The 17,940-nt window shown below is 37.3% G+C and overlaps 2 protein-coding genes across 3 annotated transcripts in view; both read right to left on the bottom strand.

Moving 5' to 3' along the window:
* Positions 1-6,228, bottom strand: part of LOC121424943 (G protein-coupled receptor kinase 5-like) — a 79,119-nt gene extending 72,891 nt beyond the window's left edge. For both annotated transcript variants that reach the window (XM_041620840.1, XM_041620841.1), the window contains exon 1: positions 5,941-6,228. In XM_041620840.1, coding sequence (XP_041476774.1) covers positions 5,941-5,992 — 52 coding nt within the window. In that variant the 5' untranslated portion in view covers positions 5,993-6,228. The remainder of the gene's footprint in view (positions 1-5,940) is intronic.
* Positions 6,229-13,542: 7,314 nt separating this feature from the next.
* On the bottom strand, positions 13,543-14,873 carry LOC121424705 (histone H1, early embryonic-like). Its single transcript, XM_041620455.1, has 2 exons — positions 14,799-14,873; positions 13,543-13,767 (listed from the first exon to the last, which is right to left on the bottom strand). Exons 1-2 carry the CDS (start codon positions 14,871-14,873, stop codon positions 13,543-13,545), a joined length of 300 nt encoding a protein of 99 aa, XP_041476389.1.
* Positions 14,874-17,940: the final 3,067 nt, after the last annotated feature.

Raw genomic sequence — 17,940 nt, 5'->3', positions numbered from 1 at the left:
ATGTTATATATTTTACCTTTTATCATTTTATTTCTACATTGCTTTTATCAGTTCATCTATATCCTTCTTCATACATGTGATATTGCAATTTATTTTTGTCATAATATAAATTTAGTAGCTGTACATGCTGATTATAAATAAGTTGATTAGAGCCCTCATATAATTTGCACATTCATTTAAAGAGTGTTACGACCAAACCATATTTCCATTTATCATGGACACGTACATGTAAAGAAAAGGATTCAAGCTGATTCCATTCCATTTTGGAAGGCAGTACATTCCATTTCCGTGTATCACACTGCTGTACATGTACATGTATGTATGTTGTATGTACATCTTTTAATGGGATAGGACAACATATCTAATACTCCACTTTTTTTCTTGACTAAGTACAAAACTTACTGGCCAACAGTGTACAATATAACCCCATTAAACTGTAAATAAAATACTGGTAGGATCCGTTGTATACTCCCTATGCAAAAACAGTGGTATATTGTTAAAAAGGCCTATGAAAACAGAATGAGAGATGAAAAATGTTGACGTCCAAACACTTCCAGTTCAGTGTACAAATGATTGTAGAGGGCCATTTCACTTTCACATTCCCTGGGCCTCGGGGGGCACTCGACAAAAAAAGTGGTGGGGGTGTGCCGCGGGCGAGACAAAAAACGGGGGCCTTGGAGCGGGCTTATTGTAAAAAGGAGAGTCCTCGGAACGGGCTTCGGATCGACAAATGTTTGTGAAAACGGGGGACTTGGAACGGATCGCCAGCGTGGCCTCCACCGTGGAGCTCTGCGGCCGTTTTTCATCAAAATTGCAGTTCATTCAATGCGAACAGAGCGGCGTAACGAAAAATATGCGATGCTTTGGAGCGGATTTCTCTCTTCTTTTTTCTCGATAAGAAGAAAATGCTATGCCTTGGAGCGGCTTTCTTTGTTCTTCTTCTCAACAAGGCAAAAATGCTATGCCTTGGAACGGAAATTTGAGTGTAAAAATGGGGGTCCCCTCCGCGGCACATACCCACTATGCATTATATACTGAGTGCCCCCCCCCCCAGGGCACAATGATTGAGAGATAAAAACAAGGCTACTCTTTCTTTATGCAACTGATGTAAACAATTTCTGATATAATGTTGTACTGTACATGTACAATCAAACTTGAGAAAGATGAATATGCTGGGAGTGATCACTCATCCTAAATGTCAATGTTATGATATAACCTTGTCCTCCCAAACCACCTTGCACATTCTAAAACTAGGTTTGACAACTTTTGTTATTTTCTCTTGATCTTGTAATGTAGGTCAATGCTAGATATTTCAGCGTAACAACTTCCTAAACAATTATCAGTCATGTGCCTTGGTACAATGGTTAATTCATTAATACTTCCTTTTAATAAAACCAACTTGTGTACATCATCTGTTTTTCTACCAATAGAGGTCCCAAATTTCAAATGACAGTTCTGACCACATAATCAAAAATATCAATTAAAGTATGGAGCTACTAGACAGATGACCAAAGCTAAAGTATTGAGCATATATTTAAAAATATTGAATGTTTATGAGTGCAATGGACAGAATACTTCATGAGGTGAATGGATCATTCATTTCATCTTTCACCAGATGAAGTACTCTGTCCATTGCACGAATGAAAAGAACATTCATTATTTGGTTTACCGTATGTGACACCTAAAATAGATTCTTTTTCATATAAAATTCATGAATTTTGATGCAAAATATGCTCATACAGTGTAGGGCGTGCTCGGTCTGTTGATTATCGCATACATACATGTACAACATGAGCACTGCAAACACAAGGAGTTTTACTTGTGGTGCCTGCAGTCTCGGTGTGCGCGTGCAATGCGACAAAATCGTATGGATCCAAGATTGCAAGATTGATGATGCCATTGTTAAATGGACTGAATGATCAATATCAAACAACCAATCAAAGGACAAGGATTTATCTGGGTGTCATATAAATGTTACATTACAAGTATGTATCATGTTTTCATTTTTTTTCCTTTATATATAAAAATCTTCTAGTAGACCAGTACTACAGCCCTGTGCCAAATATGCTTGTCGGTGTTGGTAATCTTTATCGCGATCACAATTGTTAGCTTACTGTATTTGATCTATTAAAGAATTCTCTTTCAAAAATATTGTTTGATACAAGTACTAGTTTAGCTCCCACATTTATGGTTGTAAAGAGGGGTTGGGGCATGGGGAGGGGGTCAGACTGATAAACCTGCAACAAAAACCTGCAATTGATTGTCTTGAATCTTTGGGAGAAAAAGATGAAGATCAGAGAAGAATAAATCAGATGCAGTATAAACAGATCATGACTGTGACTGAACTTCACTGAAGCAGAGATGGTGAAGCATACTTGTCCACATCATTGGGATAGATTACTGCAAATATTTCTTTATTTTGAATACCAATCTTTGGAAAGTGACTAATATTTTTTCAGTGGTTTATTGCAAATCAGATGTCAATATTAAAGTACATGTACACCAAGTTTAGCCTGACCAGACAAAGAACAAAGCAAAACATTCGCAAAAATACAATTTATAAAGGATGCAGAGAATTTAGCACCACATACAGACTCTTAGAACATCCTAGACAGTTGAAATCCATCTGCTTGGAGGAGTTCACAACCTCTTTTGGTTTATCTTCCTACAAAGATGGCTAGCCATCTTGAACACAGTGTGACGGCATTGTGCCCCATAGGCTGAATGTATTATCCCCCCCAAAAAAAAGAACAGGGATTCCAGTATTTAATGATTCTTCTCTTCTTTGGTTATGGTTTTTATATTGCCATTATTATTATTTATTTATATTTATTAAAATTATTATTATTATCATCATCATCATCATTATCATTATTATTAATATTATCATCATCATTATCAAGTCTTATACAGGGTAGCCCGAACAGTGTCGCACAATGTTCTACCCAAAGGGCCCTCTGGGACTTCTATAAAATTGCACTGAGGTGACCAATGTTCATTACTGTTTACTAGATTCTGATTTTTTTCAAAACTAAACTCTCATTCATCAACTGACATGTTTATTTCATTGACAAATGGTGTATTAATGGTTAAAAATAAAAAATTGGGGGGGGGGGCATAGGTTCCAAGTACAAAGAGTGAGATAACTTCAGTCTATAGAAGAGGTGCAGTGGAGTAAGAAGTAGTCCAATGAACAATGGACGAAACAGATCCGAGAACATCCAAAAAACAGGACTTCTGAAAAAGTTGCAATCACAAGTATGCATGGCCATAGTAATACTTGTAATTGCCATGTGTTTTAATCCACAGTGCAAATATAATGCCTGAAGAAATACACCTGTACAGGATTTAAATCATTGATTTTAAGACTGGAAGAACCATGAAAAATGAGTGAACTAGTCGCTTATCGTTTGATTATCTGCAAGAATCTTCAATCTTGAAGAACTGTACATCTAAGATGCCTAGGAAATCCATTCTATGTACCAAGTATATGATACCTATTTTTACAAAAATTCTAACCAGTCATAAATCAATGGTCCAATTACCATCGTGTAGTGTAGCGTAGTATGTACTTCACAAACCATCATCGACTTGAGGGGGCTGTTTCATAAATTAAAGCTGTTCATAAAAGTGAACTTAAGAACGACTGGTGTCTGGTGACCCTCTCTTGTGATAAATAATATTCACCATTAAATGGTCATTGGCGATTGTAAGGTTGGTTCACCAGCAAATAAAATCACTCTAAATCTACAAACAGCTTTTTTGAAACACCCACTGGGTCAAGTCAATCTTCAAAATTGCCATCAGCCTCAGGCATCATCATCAACAGTTGTGGGTAGATCTAGACTAACACCAAGGGTTCATTACATTATAAACACTTCCTTTATATACATGCCACTGCGCACAGAAAAATCAAGCCATAAAAGCCGAGTGTTGTGGACACCAGAAGTGGGATTCATTCTTCCTGTAGTAGTGTAATTTATAAAATAGGTGTATTATTTCAAGCATCGCGATTGGCCAATACGCGTCACATGACATCCAACTTTTTTTGTGCATGCACGGCAGTGCAAAAGGTGCGCAACAAAAATTGACATTGCATGCTCAAGCAGACTAGGAGAATTCCAACAAAACTGAACTGTAACTTTTCAAGAATTTGTTTCTGTGTTGCTATTTTATAAAACAAATAATGCACTTGCTCTGTCGTGCGTAAAAGTAAATGCAGAGAAAGCTCGGTTTCTTCAGATGGTGCACACTGGGCACTCGCCGCCAGCGGCTCAAGCAGTGCGGCACCTATCTAAAGAAACCTCGCGTGCTCTGCATTTCCACTAATGCACTCAGGCTGCATGCATTACTTGAATAGTATGGCAGTGAGTCCAAACTTCGCGCGTGTCCATACTTCGCGGACGGTCATTATCTAAAAAACTAGCCAATATCCTTAAAATCTGACATCATGAACGTGAAAAGCGACCTAAAATTACCCTTCAATGAAAATTTCTTTAGGATGAGTTCAGTATTCATGAAAATATTGGCAAAAGATCGGCAAATTTGTCACCGCTAGCGCCCGTTTTGAAGAAATCAACAAGCATCACGATATCACCATTTTGCAAGAAATCATCGAAAATGTGAGTTAAATGTGGTACTAACTGATTCCATATCATTTTGCCATCAATCTGATATAAATATTTCACTTTTTGAGCTTGAGTTTTTGTTTAAATCTCCACAAAAACAGAGCTACCAAGTCTCACGCATTATGCGTGAGACTCAAGCATTTTGGACTCTTGTTCATCCCCTCAAATCCCTGTATCACGCAACTATCACAGCCTTTCCCTACATGTATATACATAGTACACAATGTCTGTGATCTCACTCAGATTCACAGAAAATCTCACGCATAGCTGGTCTTAGAACTTGGCATCACTGCAAAAGCTTTGGTGCGCGAAGTTAGGTCACACTTTTTCTGAACGATTTTCCACCACAGCCCGCATTCGCCGATCGGAATAGAATTTTGAGATCGCGTTAACGGCGAAACCCCTTGACCTTCTTTACGTTTTCGTATATGATTTGGAAAGACTTCCATATGTCCCCTCCACTAATTTTAAAAAATACTTCCCCCAAAACCCCTTCTGTCTTCTCTTTTTTCTTTTTTTTTTTCTTCTAACTTCCGGTGGGAACTTGGATTCGAACCTCTCGCTGCAGAACGAAGCATCTCCAGTCTGTCGCCTTACTCACTGAGCTAGCAGGAATTGTTGAAAGCCATGGGTTTCATAACAATCATAAACCGATATTACGACTAGTCTACTCTCCAAGAGTATTGGGTATTTATTTTTCTGACTAAATAAACCGATGCCATTGGGAATTACACACACTCGAATTTTTGACGGAATAAAGCCATATTTTGGTATGTATCCGACTTTTCCTTCTTAAATCTCTTAGATATATGTTAGATAATTCTTGATAAACCTCCATATTTTTTTTTTCAATTTTAGTGGAGGGGACATATGGAAGTCTTGCCCATGATTTTAAAGTTTACGATCTTGCCGTCAATGCGGTAACTATTTCTTGAATTGGTTTTGTATAAATTATGAATAGGCCTATTTTGTGAACAAAATTAAGCCTGATGAATATTTTTGAAAAGTGCACGAAGTTTGGACACCCCATCATAAAACAGACTGCTTTGTACACATAGCCAGGCTTAAATATTAAAAGGAAACCAATGCAATATATCCTAGTTAGTATAGGTCTACTACAGTGCAGCTAGTACAGGCCAGACTCAGAGACTGTTCTGTGACCCCTCTACCTATTCAATTGTGTGTTTACACGCACTCCCACGATTGCCGATCCTAGCCTAGCAAGCTAACCCGACTCGACTCGCTCACCAACTTCCGCAAGTTCATTATCATTTTTAAGTCACACACGAAAATTCCGCCATTGATATCTTACCGTCCCTGGCCTTCAAGTACACAGTGTTGGCAACAATATTTTCCAACTCCATAGGTACTGATGATGGTGTCCCTGGCCTGAAGGTTCCAAATTAGCACAAGGGTGAGAGGGAAAGGGTGTGGTGATCTACGCACAGCTGTAGCCGCTGAAAAGCCCCCATTGCCGAAGAAGAGACGCGCTAGCTAGCTGGCGGTAGGCTCTCTGCAACTACTGTAATAGCATACGAAGCCTGTACTGTATTCCTTGTACGTACGTGTACGATGCGGCCGTTTTGAATTCGAGGTTCAGACTAAAGAAGAATACTAGCCGAGATTGGTCAATCCACAAATTTAACACGACAGTGGATTGTAGTATACAAAACATCTCCATCTCAGCAATGCATACGCATGACGTAAAAGTACCGGTACTTTATTTTATTTTTTCCCCTGAAAACAGATATTTTAAGGGGGTGAATATATGCATGCATTATGTCATGGAATTTCGCGCCTAAGTTTCCTGCAGAAACAAATAAATTCAAACCCCATTTTCAAAACGAATTGAAAAAATCTACTTGGATAAAAATATAGCAGATTCTCTATTGATAAAAATCACCATCTCTCTCCATTCTCTCTAACATAATATTAATAAGACACACATATATATTTTTTCCCGGGACCCAATTGTCTTTTGAATATTTTGAGAGATTATGATTGATGGCCAGGAGCTCTGCCTCCATCCCCCCCCAAAAAAAAATGTTCAACGACCCCAAAAGTGAGAAGGCAAAGGGTATGATGTCCGGTACATGACTGCATGTGAATGTGATATGATGTCAAAATCTATTACAAAACTAGATTATCACCTAACAAAAAGGAAAAATGTTTCCCAACATCGTCCATTTTGACCCCATCAAAATATAGTCTCATTCCGCTACTTTAAGTCATCAGGCTAAAAGGCATGAGGCACAGAGCCCTGTGCGTATCGAGCGGCATTATACCAGGTCCGCTGACCCCAGCCCCCCCCCCCCCCCCCCCCCCCCCCCCGTTAGCCAACCACAAAAAAAAAAATCGGAAAGAAAGAGGGAAGGAGAGGAGGAAAGGTACAAGATATAAGAAAAAGGAAAAAGGAAATGAAACGGGGGAATAACTGAAAAATAATAATAATAATAAAAAGTCTGTTATATGAAAAACATTTCTCTCGCGCTTCACGCCCCCCCCCCGAGATTTTATAAACTGTAGAAATCGTATAGTATATGCACCACGGCCCCCCCCAACAAAAAATGCCTTATGGCACCCCCCTTTTTTTAAATCCTGGTACAGCCAATGAATCGCTCCCTAAAAATTCAGCTCGCTCTTGCTCTTTGCACTCACATTGTAACGCCGATGTCCTCTTCGTCCTTAGATGAACAGTGCTTTACAGGTTCCCATTCGAGTCATTATATAACTAAATGTAAACTTGTACTTCACGCTCACTTTAATTTGTTTTTTAAGGATGTTTTATTATATTCTCTCAAATCAAATTACACAATCACATTCTATAAACAATTTGTACAAACTATTTGAAACATAATTATAAATTATACAATAAATCCATTATAATATAATTATACAAATTATACATCAAACTTAAAAAATACTAGAAATTAATACTAATGCGTTTCAGCAATTACAAAATGAAATATTAACAAAATATATGACATGATAAGAGAGAAAAAAAGATTTAAAAATGTTGTTTCACCTCCCACCCTCCCCCCCCCCCCCCGTCCCCATATTGATATGCAGTTCGATCTTTATCAAAACCGTGCCTTAATGTCATTTTTTCTGATCGGAATAAGTTTTTGAGCTTGCGCTCGCAAATATTTGAATTAGATACCTGTTAAAAATAAAGAAAAAGTGCTTTGAATGTCCTGATTCTAGGCTTAAATCATCAATAATTTCAGTCCGCGCTTTTTGCTAGTACTTTTTTTAATGAGCTTAAAGTGTCCAACTTTTATTTTTCTGATTCTCAACAATTTTTTCTTGCACTTCTCACTCGCATAATGTTAGATACCTATATCCTGATCGTGGTTACGTAAAGTGATTTAATTTCAAGTTTTTAGGTGAGAATATAATAGGCCTATAATTTATACCAAAAAAATTATCTCGAGCTTGACGCTCGCATTATTTGGTTTGTAAGATATTATCCTCCTTTTACTTTTTTAGGTCAGTATATTACAAATTTCAGTTCGCGTTTCACTCTCTCGTTTATTGCACTCTTAAAACAAATCAGTCAAATTGACTAGACCAGTAGTCAGCTGGGAGCAACTGATATGGCAATGACTGATATTCTCATTTCTGACATATATTCTAGTCAGAAATAACTCTTTTCTAGTCAAATATGACTAGAAAATAGTCAAATATGACTAGAATAACAGTTGCTCCCAGTTGACCCTATTTATCAGTCATTTTTGACTGATTTTTTTTTAGAGTGTGTTTAGATGCGAGTCTTGATCATGATTACAAATAATGCTCAGAATGTTCAATTTTCAAGTCTGAGATTAGTTATGCAAAAACTTAAGCTCACGTTATTTATTCATGTTTATGAGAAACCTTATCTAGTCTTGGTTATAATAATAAAGTTAAAAATTCAATCTTAACATATATTTTATCGCATGATCGGGCAAAATATGCATATTTTCATCCATGGATGAAAATATTTCCCCGCCCCTAATGGTGAAAGCTGGATCCGCCCCCGGAAGTAACGGAACTGAACAGAGGTACAGAACTTATCATAAATTGAAAGGTCCACTCAGTCGTATAATTCACCCCACCCCTGCCCCCCTAAAAAATCATCTGGCTATACGAGCCAATATTATACCCTCAAATAATTAAATTCTGTATTTCACGAACTCATGCAAAATACGATTTTCATTTTTGAGAACGTTTTGAAAAAAAAATATCGTAAGAAGCTGTATATCGGCAACTTTTTTCGTACAAAGTTGAAATTTAAAATGTCAACTCTGTCCTTCAAGCCTATAGGGTCAACATGCGGGGGACAGGGGCTGAGGGCTCATGATCATCATATCATTTGCCCCGCCCCACCCATACACAAACACCTTTTAATCAGAAGTATAACTGGAAAATACTATTTTGTCAGTTTGTAGTGGAAAAAATACTGAGAATCGTGTGCATTACGAATTTGAGGATTATATAGTCCAACACTTCCCAGTCACTGTGATTCGATATATCTCATGCAGATGATATACCGAAGATGTTGGCTCTCAGCCTTATTGTGGAAGAGCGCCAACTGCATGAACGGAATGATAATAATACATGTAATAATAATAATAATATTCAGGATCTATATATAGGCAGACAGTTCAAAAGAGCTGTAAAAGTGGCCATCCTGGTTAAAATAAGAATTACGATTAAAAATGTAACCCCTATACCCCATGATTTGTTAAATTTCCGCTTCGCCCATTGTCGTAGTACAAGGGGGAACATTATTGTTAATGTTAACCATGCACCCACTGATGATTTTTTTTAAATCGCCTAACAAAATGGAACATAAACCTCCATGGGTTGCAAAAATTTTTGAAATCATTCGCAATTTCGCAATTAAGTTAATAAATTGAGATTTATTTTAAATAGGGACGAGACATCGCAAGTTTCCTGTAACGCCCCATAAGTCTTATTGATTACCGAATTTAAACATTTTTGCATAGGCGTATGGCGGTCACCCTTTAAATATTGATCGATAAATGCATAATGAATTAAGTGTATATAGCTCAGTCACTATTTTTTTTATTAATAAAAAAACCTTTGAAATGTAGGCCCCTAAAGTTATGAAATCAAGTCTCGACAAAAAAATGAGAAATGGGTAGTGGGGAATTCTTACTCGGGTGGGCATTTTCCGATTCTCTAACATTTATTTATGACCCCCCCCCCCCGAAAAAGAGAAAAATGGAAAATGAAAACGAAAAATTTAAAAGTGTGGATAGTGACAGAAAATATATAAAAGAAAAGAGAAGAGAAAGGAGCGAATGGAGTATCCTACCCCGTATCTTCCTTTCTTCCCTCTTCTTTCCCGTTGTTCACTCGCCTCTCTTCTTTACTTTCCCTTTCCATATTTAACCCATATTGTTATTTTTTCTTCTCTATTTCCGACTCGCCGAAAAGGGAAAAGTCATTGGTGCTAACTTTCTTCGGTACCGAACATTGTATGCTTACCGAAAGGGGGTTAAGCAACTGAAATTGGCATGTGAACCGAACTTTTAACGGCATTCTATTTTTCATTTTACGACAGGTGTATTTTAATTATTGCTCACTTCTGAATCAAGCATGTTTTTGATAATAGGAGGAACAAGCACTCTTCCTTTTTTAAATGTTTTTTGTTTTGTTTTGCTTATCATTTACAGTGACAAATAGTTAGAAATATGTATACAAACGAACATTGTTTGTTGTTCTTATTGTTGTCCTTACCATCATCTTCATGTCATCCTAACTAAAACGATTGGCAGTTTAATATTGATTAATTCAGTTGGTGGTTTGTTTCTTTCCTAGACATCCTGAATCTTGTTATACGTGACAGTGCAACGAGCTAGGATAAATATGGGCAATGATTTTTATCATGAAAATACACTGAAACTGTGTTTTCGATCATTATATACCATGTCGAATCGACACGATGGTTGCCATCCGTAACATTATATCACCAGCAGAGAAAAGTGAGCCCTCCCCATCCCTCTTTGATCATTTTAAGTTTTTTATTTCTTTGAAACTGTTATATGCACAATGATGCATGACTTCATGAGCAAGCGGACGGTGTTATTATTATCCCAACTCATTATATTTTATTTTATTATATGAAATTATATCAATTAATTTTATCCTTCAAGAAAGCATTCAAGAAAGCATTGCTGCAACTTATTTGTATTTATTAATTAGAATATATTTTATACAGGTACAAGAGATCAGCAAAAAGCTGTTTTTCATCAATGATCTGATGAAAACAGAATTATAATTGCAACAAATAACATCAACATCATACATGTAATAAAATCAATGCTAAGTAACAAAAATAAACAAAGACTGTGATATAAATTATACTATTAGAATGAATAAAATGATGATATTATTACAGCGGAAAGTGTAAAGATTTAAACTACAAATCGTATAATTTATTTACTAATAAAAAACCACTGAAATGAAAGTAATTAATCAAATAGGGGCTCTGTAGGAAATAGAAATCAGAGTTAATATACTATTGTATAAAACAATATAAACGGTGTAGCTATACGATTGTAAAAGCAAGTAAGGTGAAAACATAATTATGCTCATATTCGTCAAATACAACTCGATTCAAGCAAACTGAAGTTGATAATCACAATTTTGTTACAAGGGACACGTACACAAAATAAAAAATGGCACAATTACGATTATAAACATTAGGAAGGAATTGGGGACGTGACATAGTCACCCCGTTTATACTATATCATGACGATGTGTGTATTTTTTTTTACAAAATAATAGATTTTATCTGATTTTGATGAAATTTTCAGTGTTTTGCCCTGTTTTGCTCAGTGAATTTTGCTTCATTTATTTAAACATAATTATTTTCAGTACCCCCTTTAAGATAGCAAACCAACAGGAGAATCACAAAAACACTAAAAAAAGAGGGGTTAAAGCACATGCACCCGTAGCCAATTTTCTTCTGGGACATTATTGTGTGGGGGTTTTTTTTCTACTCTCTTCACCTGAACAGAGAACAATCAACAGTCGGCAATGTATAGGGGACGCTGTTGTACTCATGCAAAATCATGGGTTGACTCCTCAGACAGTTTATTGTCATACCATGGACCTATCAAGAGATGGACATAATCGCTTGGATAACGAATTCACTATCAGGTGACTGTTATTGTCATCTGAATAACATTCTCTTCATATTCGTCTACTTTGATCCTATATGATCGTTACCGTGAGAAGGGCCCGAAGCAGTTCGTGCCGATTGGAACTTTATATTTCATAGATTGTATGCACAGTTGATAACAAATCACTTAAAGGAGAATGAACTTTAGACCAAGATAGCTTGTGTGAAAACAGAAAAATCAAAGAAACAGATCAACGAAAGTTTGAGAAAAAGCGGACAAATAATGAGAAAGTTATGAGCATTTGAATATTGCGATCACTAATGCTATGGAGATAGAAAATTGGCAATGCAACAAAGATGTGTGATGTCACTTGTGAACAACTCTCCCCATTACTTTAGTATATATTTCACTAGAATTGCCTCTTTTATCACATCTATCCATAAATCATGTGTTCCGTCTACATGAGGGCATGTAATACATATTTTTTAAGAATACATCATGGATAAAGAGTTTGTTTCATCATAAGAAAAAGCAAAAAGAGACATTTTGAGGGTATTTTACAGTCCACCAAAGGGAAAGTTGTTCATCAGTGACATCACACATCCTTGTCGCATTGCCAATGTGAGGATCTCCATAGCATTAGTGATTGCAATATTCAAATGCTCATAACTTTCTCACTATTTGTCCGATTTTTCTCAAACTTTCTTTATTCTTATTCTTTGATTTTTCTGTTTCTACACAAGCCTATTTGTTCCAAAGGTTTCATTCCCCTTTAAATCATGGAAAATCGATGTGCAGTTCTTGTTTACCTTTGGGTAATCTTAGTTCCATGTCTTTTAATTTGTCTGCATATTTTAATATAGAGGCAAATTTTTCATTGATTGTTAACCATATAAAATTCAATCTTAACAAGTTTCTCCTGGGGATCGTTTCATGAAAGGACTTGTCAGACGTTTTATCCGACAAGTCTTGTTTTATCCGACAGTTACTATAGTAACAGTGCTTCTCAACCAATCAGAATCCAGGAAAGTTGTCAGATCTGACAACTTGTCGGACGAAAATATTGATGAAACGCCCCCCAGAATATTCCAGATACGTGGCACATAACATGCATGTATAGACCGTGTATCTCTCAATGTTATTGAGGTCCTTACGTGCGTCGGATCAAATGATATCATAATACATTACAGAAATCGTCTGCTTCTCAAGTTTGCTGCTCCAAAAAAGAAGCATGTTGATTGAAAGCGGGATTGAAAGGCACATGCTGAAACAGGGTATCAGCCAACAAAACTAAGACAGGGGAATTTTATCCGACTATATAAGTGATCAGTGATCAGATTTAGGCCTACGTCTTGGTTGTCATGGTATTGGTAACTGCTATTGTCACAACACCTGTATGTTTTTATTAAGATGCACATAACCAGGTGACGGTGACTATCATTGGATTAAAGAAATGCTCGCGTTAATCGCCATCTCTTCATAGGTCCATGCTGGTTCGTTTTTTTTTATTATTGTTTTATTATTCATGATTAAATGTAATGTCGAACCCTCCCGCTGCGCTGAGGCAGAGGAGTTGACGACACTGATATGCAAAACGAAAAGTTTAGTGCCGAGCACGAGCCGATTTTTGTAAATGTAGATTTATTCCTAAAAAGAGGACATCCCAAGCAATATTACCTTGAACACAATGGATTACTAAAAAATGTTTATGCGAGCGAGGAATCCGAGCAGATTTTTTTTTTATTTTCCAACATGAAAACTAGATATTATATATAGGCCTACTTGGGGTTCGAAGCCTTTGGCTTCTTGGCTACCACCTTCTTGGGTGTCGATTTCTTGGAAGGGACTTTCTTCTTCGGCGTCTTTTTCTTCTCTTTCTTCTCAGTAGTCTTCTTTACTGGCTTCTTCACTTTCTTGGGTGCTGCCTTTGCCTTCTTAGCGGCGGCTGCCTTCTGCTTCTTCTCCGTCTGGGCTGCAGCTTTCGCCTTGGCCTTCTCTTTCTCCTTGGTATCTAATGAAACTTGGTATACTTGGTATCTAATGAAACAATGCGAGCGCGAAGCGCATGCAGAAATTTGTAAAATTCTGACCTGACAACTATAGACATTCTACGCACTTTTTTTATATATAAAGATCAAGATATATGTTTCTCAATAAAGAATTATTGCGAGCGCGAAGTGCAAGCTGATTTTTTTAACAGTATATAGACTTAAATATGGGACATTTGCACTTCTTGCAATAATGAAAACGAACGGTATCATTCCCACAAAATTTTGATATTCCAACTTGATCAAAAGAAGACGTTGTAAAACGCTTTGCAAAAAAAAGAACAAAGTTGTGTATCTTAATACACAATTAAAGCGAGCTTTTTTTTTTTTTTTTTTTTGAAATACTGACCCGAAAGTGAATCTTCTAAGCGCTGTCAAACACGTAAGAAAATTGTGATGATGGTATGGATCTCAGTGAATGAAGGATGCGAGTGTGAAGCGTGAGCTGAAAATTTTAGGCGATTTAGAACTACAGCCTGAACATTCTAATCACTGTCGGCACATGAACAACCCTGGATGACCCGACAGCTAAATTTTAATAATTGTCAGTATGAAGCGCCGGTTGAATTTTTAGGCGATTTAGACCTAAAACCGTGACATATTCTAATCACTGTCGGAACATGAAGCAGTTGGAACATTCCTGCGCGACCAGACAGTCATCCTTTCTTCCGACAGGTGTCAGTCTAACAGCCCCTGCGCTTGTATAACAGACAATAATTATTTTTCCAAACGGACGTCTCAAACTCCGTATTTTATTATTTCCACCTATATATTTACAGACAGGTTTATCTCAAAACCTCGCCAACCGTCCCCTTCTTTCTCTTTTCTTTTCTTTTCCTTTCTTCTCTTCTCTTCTATTTTTTTCTCTTTCCCTCTTTTTTTCCTCTTTTCCCCATCCTTTTATTTTCCCTCTCCCTGCATGCACGGCTGTGCAGATTTACCGACGATAAACAGGGTAGTGGGGGGGGGGGGTTCCAACCCCATACCCCTCGATCCCTTAGCGACTGCCCTGCTTCTGCAGTCGTGTAACCCATCAAATACACATCTGGCAAGAAGGTCATTTTATCAAAGGATCAGTTGCATCATTATCTTTAGGAATTCCAGCGAGATTTTGTCAACATGGCTTCAGAGTTGGGTGTTTTCTTCCTTGTGTTTTTCATTGGTAAGAATATGTTAATATTTTGTAATATTCAATCTTTAAATGAAATTGTTTTACATGAAAAGTTTTTAGTGTTTACGTATACGGTGCATACTAATTGAGAGAATGAAAACAAAAAATTGCACTGATATGTCGACTATAGTACGATTAAAATAACATGTAAAAATTATATATTTTTATAAAATATCAAGCTATGATTGTCCATGGCTGACTACGCTTCCCTAGTGGTTAATCACCTACAAACGGAAAATGTCACCATTTAGATTGATATATCCCTCCCAAGCAGGCGCGTAGCCAGGGGGGGGGGGGCGGTGGGGGCGGTCGCCCCCCCCCCCCAAAAAAAAAAAAAACGTCCCCAAAAAGAAAAAACCGAAGGGGAAAAAAGAGAGGAGAAAAGGAAAAGGGAAGGGAAGAAAGGTAGCTTTGTGTGTTTTTTTTCTTTTTATTCTTTATTTTTTTCTCAAAAGAGAAACGCCTTCACTCTTCTTGCTCTAAATTTATATATGAATTTTGCTTCCGCGCTGCGCGCGGTTAAATGACAATATTGAAGTTCTCCATTGTTTTCCCCCACCTTTTCTCTAACCCCAGCTGTTTTTCCACCTCAGCTATATGCTTCTTGCCAGTTAAAGTTAAAATTGTATACATTAGGGCATGAATTTGAGTAAGGTTAGGCCGAAGTAAATATATGAAGTCATCCTTTTTTTTCAATTGATCGCGCAACTTCTGGTCTGGTCGGCTCCGAGCGGGTAAAATCTTTATATCAGTTTCTGCCGTCACCTCCATAAAGTCAACTTCTCCCGCTTTTCAGCTCATTACTAAACAACCATAATTTTGGGGCAAACAGGTTCCTAATTTAAAAAGAGGAAGGTATGAAATTCGTGTCGTATTAAATAAAAAAAGTACAATATTTTTTTTATCAAATTGTATTAAACTTCATGTCATTTCCCTGTATACATTCATCTCCTGTCCTGTTTTGCACCCTCAGTTTGAAATTTTGAATGACACTTAAGTTTCTTTATATTCACAATGAAGCGCTTCAGGATAAGTCAAAAAATTAGGCATCCTTTTTTTTTATATAGATAATTTCAATAAATCACAGAAGTTTCAACTTTTTGCGCACTATTTTCATTGTAATGAAGTTCAATAATCTTAGAAAATTAATTGAATTAGAGCCGATTGGGTATTAGAGATATCTACATTTGATGAAACGTCCGCCCTTTGAAATTTCAGAGTTTCATTGCTCTGCGCGGGGAGGAATATCTTCCTCTACCAATCTTCTCTGTTTTGCGAGTTAAAAATATGCACTGTTGCTAAATTGTTTGTAATCAAATCTGATCTGTCCAAAGAAATAATATAATATATCTTTGAGAATACCCTTTTCTCGGGACCCTTTTTATGGCAAGAAAAATTGATAAAACGCTTTAGCTTCCGCGCTTCGCGCGGAGTTATTATCATTTAAATTTCCTCCATTGAATTTTCAATTGTATACCTCTTTTGTGCGTTCACAATCACTATTTGGAAACAAGATTCAAAATCACAATATAGTCAACCGAATTGGAGGTACTAGAGACAAGAGGAACGGCTCATTTTTATTTTAATTCATGAAATACTAAAAGCTTCGCGCTTCGTGCGGGAGGGGGAAACTCCCCCTCCCTGCACCCACCCCCTAGGGAGCGCGCTTCGCGCGCTCTGTAAGTGTTGGCACGCTTTGCGTGCATTTACCGCCCCCTCCAAAATGAAATCCTGGCTACGCGGTTGCTCCCAAGATGAGCTAACACGCCACTCTTGTCTATTAGCAATTTCAACCTTTGGAGACAAGCGGAGGGGGTTCTCGAATGGTTGCGTTATCGCGCACCGCACGCACGCACCACAACGAAACCCTTCGAAATAAGCCAAATTAGGTCGCACCATTTTCTTTGGTTACATTATTTTTGGTCCCGTTCAAAACGGTTTATAAAATATCCCAGCATGCGCTTCGCGCTCGCATTATTCATTTAGGCCTAATGAGAAACATCACGTTGTTTGTAAAGAGTAAAGTTAAAAATACTTCTTTAGGACCAGCGCCCCCCCCCCCCCCAAAAAAAAAAAAAAAAACAGCAGCCGATCGGGGAAAGTGTGGATGATTTTTTTTCGCCCCACCCCCATTTTGGTCAATGCTGGATCCACCATTGAATTAAGCTCCCTGTTTAAACCACCAGCTAGTTTACCACTAAAGGCACACACCAGGGAAATACCCTTTTCGGTCAGGTATTCAATGAGGACCACTCTAACTGGTAAACACGGACTTTGAGGCAGGAAGATATTCAAACAGCAAACATAATTGACCGCTAATTGAGCTTTCAGAATACCGCCCCTGGCATAATGTGCTGTAACAACACTAATGGGTGATAAAGTATCACAATTAATTTCACCGGTGTAAAATGCTTAGTATGGTTTTTTCATAACAACGATAAATCCATAATTTATTGTTCGAAATAGACATGAAATGTCACTGGTGTAAAATGCTACGTATTCATGAAATGAAATACTTCGAAAATTTGCCCATTTGATCGTGGGCCCGGCGGCCACTGTGCAGCGCCAGATCGACGAGGCCCTATCCCTTTAATCGTTGAACGCCAAACAGGATAGCAGCAACTCCCATCTTTTTACGTTTTTTGGTCTGGCGCCGCAGGGTTTCGAACCCCTGACCTCCCGGTTGTCAGACGGACGCTCTACCAACTGAGCCAACACACCGTGAGCCAACTACTATGTTGTAAACACCAGTTTATGTTTACACTTTGCAAATGTGTATACTAGTTTGTGAATTTGTTCTATAAAAAAAACATAAAAGAACCAGGGTGGATACAAAAACAGTAGATGTCAAAATCATTGTACATAATAATCGAGATAATAATGATATCGCTTCACTTTTAGAACTGTCATATCACTATCATGATAATGTTGTAATATAATTACAATGCCATAAGAAT

Source organism: Lytechinus variegatus, chromosome 12 (assembly GCF_018143015.1).
Source record: "Lytechinus variegatus isolate NC3 chromosome 12, Lvar_3.0, whole genome shotgun sequence".
In the NCBI taxonomy this organism is placed as follows: domain Eukaryota; kingdom Metazoa; phylum Echinodermata; class Echinoidea; order Temnopleuroida; family Toxopneustidae; genus Lytechinus; species Lytechinus variegatus.
Note: the sequence above shows the minus strand (reverse complement) of the source record. Positions and strands in the feature narration are given on the sequence as shown.